Source organism: Macadamia integrifolia, chromosome 10, assembly GCF_013358625.1.
Source record: "Macadamia integrifolia cultivar HAES 741 chromosome 10, SCU_Mint_v3, whole genome shotgun sequence".
Classification (NCBI taxonomy): domain Eukaryota; kingdom Viridiplantae; phylum Streptophyta; class Magnoliopsida; order Proteales; family Proteaceae; genus Macadamia; species Macadamia integrifolia.
Window position 1 is genome coordinate 2,892,395 of NC_056566.1, and position 12,148 is coordinate 2,904,542.

The window sequence follows — 12,148 nt, forward strand, 5'->3', positions numbered from 1 at the left end:
ACCAATATGAAAAAACTTGTAGGATCTTGATAAAGGCAAGATTTTTCATTTTATATGGGACAGAGTGATCATTTCATGGGGTAGTGACAAGGTGCAGGTAGCATTCTTCTTTCCCAAACAATAAATATCGAAGAGTATTTTCTTATAAAGTAGAAAAGTCCTTAATAAGCAAGGGTACTTTAATACTGTGAAAATTCTAATAATGAAGGAACCATACATAGGAGATCATATGTAGGATACATCAGGGTTTACAAAATGGTTGCCATACAAATAGCATAAGACATCAAAAATGCAACATGCATCTGGTAAGTTCTATGAGAGTAATACATTCATCCGTAGGGGAGGAAGTTGTTCCTCCATTTTCATCTTGATAGGCCATGTAGAGGGCTGTTGTTTTTCATCTGTTCCACCTGTCAAAATGGTTGTACTCTCTTGATTTGGGTTCACATCAAATTTTATGCATAATCTTAAGGGACAAATTTTCTTTTCGAGAACAGCCTTGTGCCACACACACTCCTGTGTCTAGGCGGGAGTTTTCTTTTCGAGAACTGCCCTGCGTCACTCTTGTGTCTAGGTGGGCCACGTTCAGATAGAAAACACTTTCTTTAATCTTAAATTCTTAATCATATGACTGACCATGTGTTAGATAACATGCATATACAAAAAAATGGTTCAAATTTTTTAAATCCCACAGGGTAGCTCAAGTGCTCAACTGGCAAGGACCAATACCTCACAAATAAGACGTCTTGAGATATTTAAAGTACATCTACCCTCTTAGAATCTTGGTCCATATTACAGCTCACTTTTTAGCACATAATCGGTCCTTCCTTCTTCGTCATTATCTTAATCTTAAATCACTTCACTAAAACAAATAAAAAAATAAAAAACTTTTCTTTATGTTATTTTATTGCAAAATTTTTAAATTATTCATTTCCTTCTATCTTTTCTAAGAAAAAATCCTATCTGCAAGACATAGAAATCGCCAGACACATGGACTAACGAGAATACAAACGAAGGCATCTTCAGTACGCACAGGATTGGGGTCAACTTGCCCCCAATTGCTTAATAGTTGGTAATGGTTCTACTTGTTAAAGTAGGAGGCCAATGAATCATTCTTAATTGTGCAATTCTCTCATGCGACATTTGTACATTTTCAAAGTCTAATGATTGTAAAAGTTTTTAGAATTCAAATCCATTTTAACCCCTCAAATGCCTTAAAATTATAAAATCGTTCGATTTAAAAATTTATACAAATACCATATGCACAAAGAGAATTACAAAAAAATAGCAGAATAAAAAAATTAAAGAGTATCTAAATCGGGCGATGGTATGTTTCGTGTTCCAAACTTTCCATCCCCTTCGGTGACGCAATTATTATATTCATAAACCGGGCCGCCCCCTAATATCCTCCTTTCTGGTTTCTACCCTTCTTTATTTTTGTCACGCGCAAACCAATTCCCATATCGATGGACAATGAACAGGTTGGTAGCAGATTCAGCTTGGCATGTGATACCCAACTAACTCCTCAGCTCTCACTCCCTATTTAAAAGGCTCGAAGTTCTCGACACATCAACAACAAATCGACAATCCCTTGTGACCAATTTCTCTCTCTGCTCCGACCAACGAAATGGTGAACGTTGATGCCATCCGCAAGGCTCAAAGGGCTGAAGGCCCTGCCACTGTCATGGCCATCGGAACTGCCACTCCCCCGAACTGTGTCGACCAGAGCACTTACCCAGACTACTACTTCCGCATCACCAAGAGTGAACACAAGACAGAGCTCAAGGAGAAGTTTCAGCGCATGTGTAAGTACCCAACCCTTCGATTTAATTTCTACTCTCTCTGTCTCTTGGGTTTCTTAAATAATTGGAAATTGGATGGATTACAGGTGACAAATCCATGATTAAGAAGCGTTACATGCTATTGAATGAGGAGATCTTGAAGGAGAACCCAAGCATGTGTGAATACATGGCTCCTTCATTGGATGCTAGGCAGGATATGGTGGTTGTTGAGGTGCCCAAGTTAGGGAAAGAAGCTGCCGTGAAGGCCATCAAGGAATGGGGACAACCCAAATCTAAGATAACCCACTTGGTCTTCTGTACCACCAGTGGTGTTGACATGCCTGGATGTGATTACCAGCTCACCAAGCTCCTTGGCCTCCGACCCTCTGTGAAGAGACTCATGATGTACCAACAAGGATGCTTCGCAGGTGGCACGGTCCTTCGTCTGGCCAAGGACCTTGCTGAGAACAACAAAGGTGCTCGTGTTCTTGTAGTTTGCTCTGAGATCACAGCCGTGACCTTCCGCGGTCCAAGTGATACCCACCTTGACAGTCTCGTGGGTCAGGCTCTGTTTGGAGATGGTGCAGCTGCAATCATAATTGGGGCTGACCCAGTACCTAATGTTGAGAAGCCCTTGTTTGAGTTGGTCTCTGCAGCCCAAACCATTCTCCCTGACAGTGATGGTGCCATTGATGGACATCTCAGAGAGGTTGGTCTCACTTTCCATCTCCTTAAGGATGTTCCAGGCCTGATCTCCAAGAACATTGAGAAGAGCCTTACTGAGGCATTTGAGCCACTGGGTATCTCTGATTGGAACTCCCTCTTTTGGATCGCCCACCCGGGTGGACCAGCTATCTTAGACCAGGTTGAAGAGAAGCTAGCCCTTAAAGCGGAGAAACTAAGGGCCACAAGGCACATACTCAGCGAGTATGGAAATATGTCCAGTGCTTGTGTGCTATTCATCTTGGATGAGATGAGGAAGAAGTCTGCCGAGGAAGGGTTGAAGACCACCGGTGAAGGGCTCGAGTGGGGTGTTCTGTTTGGGTTCGGACCAGGGTTAACCGTCGAGACCGTGGTACTACATAGCGTCGCTGCCTAGAAACACCAATCCATACAGGAAACACAATTCATGGTTCCCTTAATTTTATCATCTTTAATTTCTCTTGCTATGCTTTAAGCGTGTGTGGTAGTGTTGAGCAAAAATGTCATATTTGGGATTTTCTTATTGACACCCCATGAAAGTGTCAAATGATTTGTAAGGTTTTTTTTTCATTAATAAGGCATCAAAAATTTTTTTTTTTAATAAGGTTAAATATTGTTATTTATATGTTCTCGAGACATGTGCAGGACAATAATACTTTTTTAACAGGAAATTTACATTCACCTCCCCTCGTGTTTGCCTTTATTACATCTTCTCACCTCGAGTTTCGTTTATTACATTTGAACTCACCCAACCTAACACCGTAAGATTGATTTTAGTTTTTGAAAATGTAAAGACGATTTTACCCTTATTATAAAGGTCCACTGTGGGTTTTCTTTAATGGAAATTCTAAGATATTGAAGGGAATTTTGAAGCAAGTTCTTCAAGTAATTAGAGGCGCCAACGAGAGGTTTCGACATGAATCAATTGCCGTCGATGGAGGAAGCCGATGATAAGGCTCATTGGAGGGTGCCGCCGGCTAGAAGATTGCCAATATAAATACACTTGCAGAAGTGTCATCAAGACACTCTCATGCTGTTCTTTCTTCTCATTTAATAAGGACCGTTCACCCATCATCCTCTCACTAGTCTCAAAATAAATTTTTAATTTACATAGTTACTCTATTCCATATCAGTGGATCGGTATCATATTGACCAAGAATTAATATCAGTCTCTGCCAATATAGATACAAATCTACCGATTCAACCGATCCGATCCAATACAAATACTAGAACCATGCTAGCACACACACATTTATATACGAAGGCCTGTGCGTGAGAACTGCTTGCTGATGAGAAATGAACTCTTTTGGCCTACAACATCTGATTGCCAATGAATAAAGAACTCTTTAGGCCTAGATTACTATGGATCTAACCTTGGTTTGTACTTAGTGTGCATCTTTGGCTAAGCTTCTCCAGCCTCAGATTGATTCTGATCACAGTTTCTCACAATCTAGTTTAGTGTGCCAAAAAGACGGCTCCAATAACAGCATTTGGATTGGAATCTTTGTCCAAATTCAGCTTTTGGATAGATGCAATCCTTCATATTCTTAGCTTTATGATCCCAAAGTGTCAACATGTATGATATCACTGCCATTGTGATTTTTTCCAAATAATGGCGGTAGGGGGAGGAGGCCCTCAGCTTGAACTTTGTTTTGGGAATCATTTATTAGGGCTAATTTTATATTTTTTGGGATTAATTAGGTTCTTCATTGTAATGCGCGAGACATTATATATAAGGGTTATCTCGTGAGGAGGTGAGTGAGGAGATTAGTAGTGAAGGTTCTGTAATTTCCTTACTGAAATAGTGTGTGTGTGTGTGTTTTCTTTCATTTTCTTTTGCAAATCTTTGATCTAGGACGTTGTTAATTCCTACCATGTCCACCCCTCTGCAACCCTTATTTTGTGGAAACTTTAACTAGTATGAACCTTGCAACTGCGTTGTAATGAAGGTAGTTGATCCCTAGATCTGATTTTAACAGTCTTTTTATTTTTGGAAATAATTTGAAATTGTTCCATATAATTTAAGGAAATCTAGTTGGAATAGCTAAGTAGAAAGGGGAAGAAAGAAAGATCTAATCAAATTAGGGAAATTAAGTAAATTAAGTAAATAAATAATACTCCACGAATCAAAATAGGATTCAAAATGGTCATACCAAATCCTCATCATTGTAGTTACATCGAATTCAACACGAGGAAAAGAGGGTGGTGGGTTGGGAGTAAGGGTGTTAATTGGTTCGGTTTTAGTGTATATGGATCAGTTCGGTTTGGTTCATATTTATTTAGCTGAAATCTAAATCAAACCATTTACTAAACGGTTATACTTTCTAAAACCAGAACCGCTTAACAATCAGTAGTTTATTCGTATGCTTACTGAAATTTTTTTTTTTTGATAAACACTTCAATCTTGTATCAAATTAAATGAGGCATTAAACATGGAAGGATTTAACTATATAACTACATAACTACATAATAGGAGTAAGTTATTGAATAGACTATTGGACAGCCTCTATAGTCCTCAATTCTTCCCTAAATTAACCATCATGTTTTGTTAAAACAACCAAACAACTAAGCAAAATAAAATGTTACATGGAGAAAGTGAAATACAAACAAAGAAGCATACCCTTGATGATGCAGGGAGTAGCAAGTATGTGGTGGTATATTTTCTCAATTTTGTTATGGTTGAGGGAGAAGACATATCACCCAAAATTGATAAGTTCCAGGTCTTGGTTGGTAAATTGGCAAAAGAGAATATCATTTTTCCAGATGCAATTGTTATCAATTCCTTAATTAAAAAACTACCTTCCTCTTGGAATGATTTCAATTTAACAATGAAACACAAGAGGAAGGAGTGGACATTCGAACAAGTGGCGGTTCGAATTAAAATTGAGGAAAGGAACAAGGCAAAGGATAAAGTTGAGGCAAGTACCTCTAAAAAATTGAAGGCTAACATTATTGAAACTGGCAAGCAAAATCAATTCAAGAAAGGTCTTCAAATCAAGAAAAACAAAACCTTTAAGAAGAAGAAGAGTAAATGTTTCATTTGTGGAAAAAATGGTAATTTTAAGAATGAGTGTCAGAACAGGAAGAAGATGTCGGATAAAATAAAGATTAATTTACTTGAAAGTGACATCTTCACTGCTATGATTACTAAAGTCAATATAGTTGAAAATCCTAAAAAATGGATAATAGATACAGGTACCACTAGACACATTAGTAGAGATCGAAATGTATTTATCAACTATTTTCCTATCACATCTGGTGATAAGGTCTTTTTGGGAAACTCCCAAACTTCAAGTGTCATAGGCAAAGGGCAAGTCATATCGAAACTATCTTTGGGAAAGACTTTGGTTTTAGATAATGTGCTTTATGTTCCGGATATTCGTCGAAACTTGGTATAAGGACCACTCTTGAATAAGACTGGAATGAAACTATCTTTTGAGTCTGATATTTATTGAAGAATGATGCATTTGTTGAAAAATGCTATTTGAGTGATGGTCTATTTGTATTAAGTGTTTCTGAAATAATGAATAAAAAATCTAGTGCTTCTGTTTACTTTATGGATTCTTTTGAATTATGGCATGATAGATTAGGTCATAGTAGTGCTCCTTACGTTTCTAAAATCTGTACATTAGGTTTAATTAAATGGAACATTAAATCATCATTGAATAAATATTCAACTTGTATAGAGACAAAGTTTACCAAAAAACCACATAAATTTGTAACAAGGCAAAGTAGTCTTCTTGATCTTATACATGGTGATCTATATGACTTTAAGTCTTGTGAATCAAGAGGTGGTAAGAAATATGTTATGACATTTATTGATGATTATTCAAGGTATATTATGATTTATTTACTTAATTCTAAGCATGAAGCAGGAAATGTTTTCATATCTTACAAAACTGAAGTTGAAATTCAACTAGGAAAGAAAATTAAAAGACTTAAAACTGATAGAGGTTCAGGATACTTTAGCATCATACATGAAATTACACCTCCCTATCAACGTGAATCAAATGGTATAGCCAAAAGGAAGAGCCGAACATTAAAAGAAATGATAAATTCTGTGTTAATTAGTTCAAAATTTCCACTTGACTTGTGGGGGGAAGCAATTCTATCTGCTTGTTATATTTTAAATATGATACCCTACAAGAAGACCGGTATGTTACCATTTGAATTATGGTTTGGTAGATAATCTGGTTTAAATCATTTAAGAGTATAAGGTTGCTTAGCTAAAATGGCAATAATAGAACCAAAGAAAAGAAAGGTTGGTCCTAAGAATTTTGATTATATATCTATTAGATATGCAAAGCATAGTTCTGGATACCGTTGTATGGTTCTTAAAACCATATATGAAGTATATGAAAAAAACAATATAGTGGAATCCAGGGATATTGAATTTTTTGAAAATATATTTCCTTTTAAGACAAAATTATTAGAAAATAAGGATCTTAATGATGATTTAAACTTAGGACAAAATGTGTCAAAAGAATCTGGTCCTACACCTAGTGAAAATGGAGCAAGTCAATTAAAAAGGAATAAGAGACAAAAGAAGTTTACTTATTCAGATGATGATTGGCTTATCTATCTAGTAGACAATGACCCTCTTATATATAAAGATGCTATAACATTTCAAGATGCAATATTTTGGAAGGAAGCTATAAAAAATGAAATAGATTTCATTTTGGCTAATCATACTTGGGAATTAGTTAACTTGATACTAGGGTTTAAAGTGTTAGACACTAAGTGGATATTTCGAAAGAAATTAAAATCGGATGGATCACTGAATAAGTTTAAAACTAGACTTGTAATCAAGGGCTTTAGACAAAATAAAAACATTAATTATTTTGACACTTTTGCTCCAGTAGTTAGAATCACTACTATAAGAATTATGATTGCTATAGCTTCCATCTATAATTTGGTGACCCACCAAATGGATATGTAAACAACTTTCCTAAATTGAGACTTAGAAGAAGAAATATATATTAAGCAACCAGAATATTATATTGTTCCTGAAAAAGAAAATAAAGAGTGTAAGCTTGTTAAGTCTTTGTATGGCTTAAAACAAGCATCAAAACAATGGCATGCAAACCTTGATATGGTACTACTATTAAGTGGATTTGTTGTGAATGATGTCAAAAGTTGTTTATACAGTAAATTCAATTTTGGTAAAGGTGTTTTCATCTTACTTTATATGGATGATATGTTAATAATGGGTATAAATTTGGACATAGTTAATCAAACTAAAAAATTTCTTATGTCCAATTTTGATAAAAAGATATGGGTGAGGCTAATGTGATTTTTGAAATCAGGATCATCAGAAAAGAAAGAGATATAATTTTATCTCAAGCACATTATGTTGAGAACATGCTTAAAAAGTATAGTTATTTTGACTTACCAATTATTAGGATACCTTTAGAAATGTGATGCCATTTACAGAAGTATTTGGCTGAACCTGTAAATCAAAAAAAATATTCACAAATCATAGGCTCTGTTTCATATTTGATAAATTGTACTAGGCCTAATATCTCATTAGCAGTTAAAAAACTGAGTTAACAAACTCATAATCTAAGCAAAGAGCATTGGCATGCCCTTGACAGGCTAATGAGATATTTAAAGGGTACAATAAATTATGGACTTCACTATAGCGAAAACCCTAATGTTTTAGAAAGTTATTGTGATGCTAATTGGATATCAGACACTAATGAGTCATTGGCAACTAGTGGATATGTGTTCACACTGGGAGGTGGAATGATTTCATGAAAATCGGTAAAATAATCCTATGGAACAGGATCCACCATGGAAGCAGAATTCATTGTTTTAGAAAAAATCGAAACTAAAGCTACATAGCTTAGAAGTTTAATGGCAGATATTCTATTGTGGTCTAAACCAGTGCCTTTATATCACTTCATCATGATAGCCAGGAAGCAATAGCTAAAGCAAAGAGCAGGGTATACAATGGAAAAATGAGACATATTCGTCTTAGGCATAACCTTGTAAGACAATATATAAATGAAGGAATTATAGCTATAGATTTTGTGAAATAAAAAAATAACTTAGTAGATATGTTTGCAAAATCAATGCCTATAAAGGTTATTCATGATTTATCTAAAGGAATGAGCTTAAAGCCTGTGTCATAGGTCATGTGATGGACACCCAACCTATATGAATAAGTAAAATCCTGAATTAGGTTCAAAAGGTACAAATGAAGTCAGTGGATGACTTGTCTAGTACTACTAATTAAGTTCTTATTCTGGTTAGATAGGAAAGTAGTACCACCAGAAAGATATGAGGATGAGTTATACTCTTAATAAAGCGGAATCTCATAAATAGTGGGGGTGTGTTAACTGTGGTGCACACTATGCGTTGACCTAAGTGGGTGTAGGAGGTATTGTGATACCCTACTTTTAAAACCTGATTTACTTACACGGTTGACCTGGTTTAACCATGCAGGATTCGAACCAGAGAGGGTTAAGGCGGGTTCCCTATGGACCATGATGGCAAGGGTGACTTTGAACACAGGTTGGCCAGATAAGTCCGAGTCAATGTCAAAGAAGACGGGAGTACCCAAGCCGTGTACATGCACGTATCATAAGGCCATGTATGGGTAATGCTAGTATGTAGCCGTATCCTAAAGTGTATACATATTATATAACTTGTGCTAAGAGTGAGATACATGTCGAGAGTCGAATTCCATTGAAATCTCAATTGTTTAGCTAAGTTTTGACCAACAGGTGGGCGGTCACAGGTGGGAAAATCCGCCCACCAGTGTGACCTACCAATGTGGTTACTAAATATGATCTAGTATAAATAGTACTTATAGTTTTTTTTTTTTCTCATTTAATGCCTTTAAGAGTGGGTGAGAAGTAAAGAAGAGAGAGAAAAGAAAGGAAGAAAAGAGAACAAAGATGAAGAAAGGAAAAGAAAAAGAGGAAGAAATGATTTTAAGCGATGCCGATGTTTGATCTTCTCATTCCGGCACCGAAAAAGTGATCCCCAACATGAGACCTATGATTTGAGGTGAGCGAAGGCTATACTTTTTAAACTTTTACAAAACCCCAAGTGAAACACTTGATTTGGGTAAAGTTCCTTGAGATCGTGCTAATCCCACTTAAGATGATGAATCTAAGGTTTAATAGATGGTCTATGTGTTGATTTTGAAGGTTTAAAGAAGTGTTTGCAAGATTTGAGAAGCATTAGTGATTTCTTGAGTTAAGAGGTGATTTTGGGATTTTGGAAGAGTTCTTGAGCAAAGAAGGTAAGATTACTTTTCAATCACTAAATCTAACTTAGATCTAGGTTAGAATCTTCTTATGAGACCTTAAATGAATGGAAAATATGATTGGAACAGCCCCATTTGGTTTTCTCAAGGTTGAGGAGTGTTTCAAGGGAGAAAATCAATTTTAGCACCAACAGGTGGGCGAAGATCGATAGGCAAACCCACCCACCCTGTAGGGGCCCACCTGTTAGGGCAGAACCTTAATTCCAACAGGCAAGCGAAGATCGACGGGTGAACCTACCCACAAATAAGGGCCCGCTTGTTAAACCGACGGGCAAACCTACCCACCTGTAGGGGCTTGCCTGTTGGACCGATGGGCTATCTGGCCCACCAGTTGGCCCACCAGTTAGATTTTTGAGGCCGAATGTGTCACACCCCATTCTCACAGAACCGGGCCAGTGACCGGGTTAACACCGATTAACCCAAACCTGCCAGGATCATCAGATATTGTATTCCACCACAACATACACACAACTAATATAAGCTCATCAGATCAGCGGAAGACTAAGTTTTACCTGAGAATAATCAAAGTACACAGCTCGGCTCGGTGACAAAGGCTAGAGCTCAGCTCGGCATCAAGGGTTGAGCCCAGCTCGGCATCACATAGTAGAGCTCAGCTCAGCCTCCGAAGTGGAGCTCAGCATGGCCTCAGAACTGCGGTCCCGTAGCACAACTCTCACACGAGCAATCAGCGCCGTGCTCTAACTCCATAGGGGTCCACCAGTCCTCTTCAGGAAATTCGACTGTGGGACCCACCCCGTGCTCCTCAGATGTATGACCTGTAAAATCACCTAAAAAGGGGGTACCCGTGGGATGAGCTCGCTGGCTCTGTAAGTGGTAAGATGGACCACACAGCAGTCCACACATCAAAACACAATCATATGCACTACATGCCATGCTATACATTTTAAATCACATCCACCTAAGCAACATTACTAAGTCCTTGGTTTTAGTGCTACTACAGTGACAGTGCGCCTATACTCCGGGTACGAGCCGCGAACTCCCTCCCGCGATACGCCCATAGGGCTGTCGGAGAAGGCCCACCGTGAGTACTTGGAAAATTAAAGACAATGCCGTCCACCGGCTCTCAACAGAAATGTAAATGACTGAAAATAAAGGTGCTGACTCCAGTAATTTAAAAGCAGTACGATTGGCCCTCTTGAATGTACCACCGGGGTTGCCGACTGTCCTATTGACCCGTCGGGCGTTATGTCTAACCGCCACAGTGACCCAACAACCGCGACCACTGCTTCCCCCCAAATGATAACCCAACACCTTAACCCCTGTTGGGAAGGGTCGTAGCACGGGATGGTGAAAATCCTAATACTGCATTCTCCTATATGACAATAGTACGATTGCATAGTGCCATCGCGTCCCATTCCACGGGCCACCAATGCACTCGTTTCCAAGCCGTCTATGACATCTAGTCTATCAATGCATCATACACCATGATGTCCACATTCAACATATAAACATCTCATTTAATTGACATTTAGAAGGTAAACATAGCGCACATGCATAACAATGTGATGAATGACTAATCTATATAGCATATTCATGATGGCATGACTAGACTAGATATAATTAAATGAATTCCAAACAATGCCTTGAAACAAGGCCAAACGTCCTCTCCCCACTTACCTGTAGCGTACAAGGATTCTCGTTCGGTACGGGTGAGATCCGGTGCGAAATGGGTAGGATTTGGTGAACCTAACATAATTGAGTGGGGTTAGTACTTCACCATTTTGGAATCAAAATTAACACGGTCCGATGACAAAATCATGTCTAGAACGTTAAAAGAAGGTCGCACATCCGATTTGGGTCCAATCGGACGTAAGAGTCACCTTTGGGGCCACTCAGGTGGGTCAGACAGGTGGGCTGTCTGGCCCACCGGTTTGGACCGACGGGTAGGGGCCCGTCAGTTGTACCCACCGGTTTCGCCCACCGGTTGGGCTAGAAGGCCCTGCCCTCTCAGGTGGGTGCCCACAGGCGGGTAGGGGTCCACCGGTTCCACCCACCGGTCTTGGCGGGAAAACAACCGTTTTTTTCCAACTTCCTCCATTCTTTAGGGATTCAAATGGGGCTTTTTCCAACCCATTCTTCATACCTTCAAGGTCTTATAGGATGGTTCTAACCTAGATCTAGGTTAGATTCAAGTGATGGGAAACCATCTTACCTTCTTTGCACAAGAACAACTTCAAACCCTCCAAATCACTTCAAACCCACAATGCTTCTTCCACCTTGTCAATACCTCTTCAAATCCTTCAAGATCAACACATAAATCATCTATTAAACCTTAGATTCATCATTTCAAAGGGGATTTACAAGATCTCAAGAAACCCTACTCGAATCAAGGGTTTAAGCTTGGGTATGGTGAACGTTCAAAGAACCC

At 38.4% G+C, this 12,148-nt stretch overlaps 1 protein-coding gene across 1 annotated transcript; it reads left to right on the top strand.

Annotated features, from left to right (window-relative positions):
• Positions 1–1,564: 1,564 nt before the first annotated feature.
• Positions 1,565–3,084, top strand: LOC122090912 (chalcone synthase 1-like). Its single transcript, XM_042660676.1, has 2 exons — positions 1,565–1,805; positions 1,889–3,084. Exons 1-2 carry the CDS (start codon positions 1,628–1,630, stop codon positions 2,878–2,880), a joined length of 1,170 nt encoding a protein of 389 aa, XP_042516610.1. The 5' UTR covers positions 1,565–1,627; the 3' UTR covers positions 2,881–3,084.
• The last annotated feature ends 9,064 nt before the right edge of the window (positions 3,085–12,148 follow it).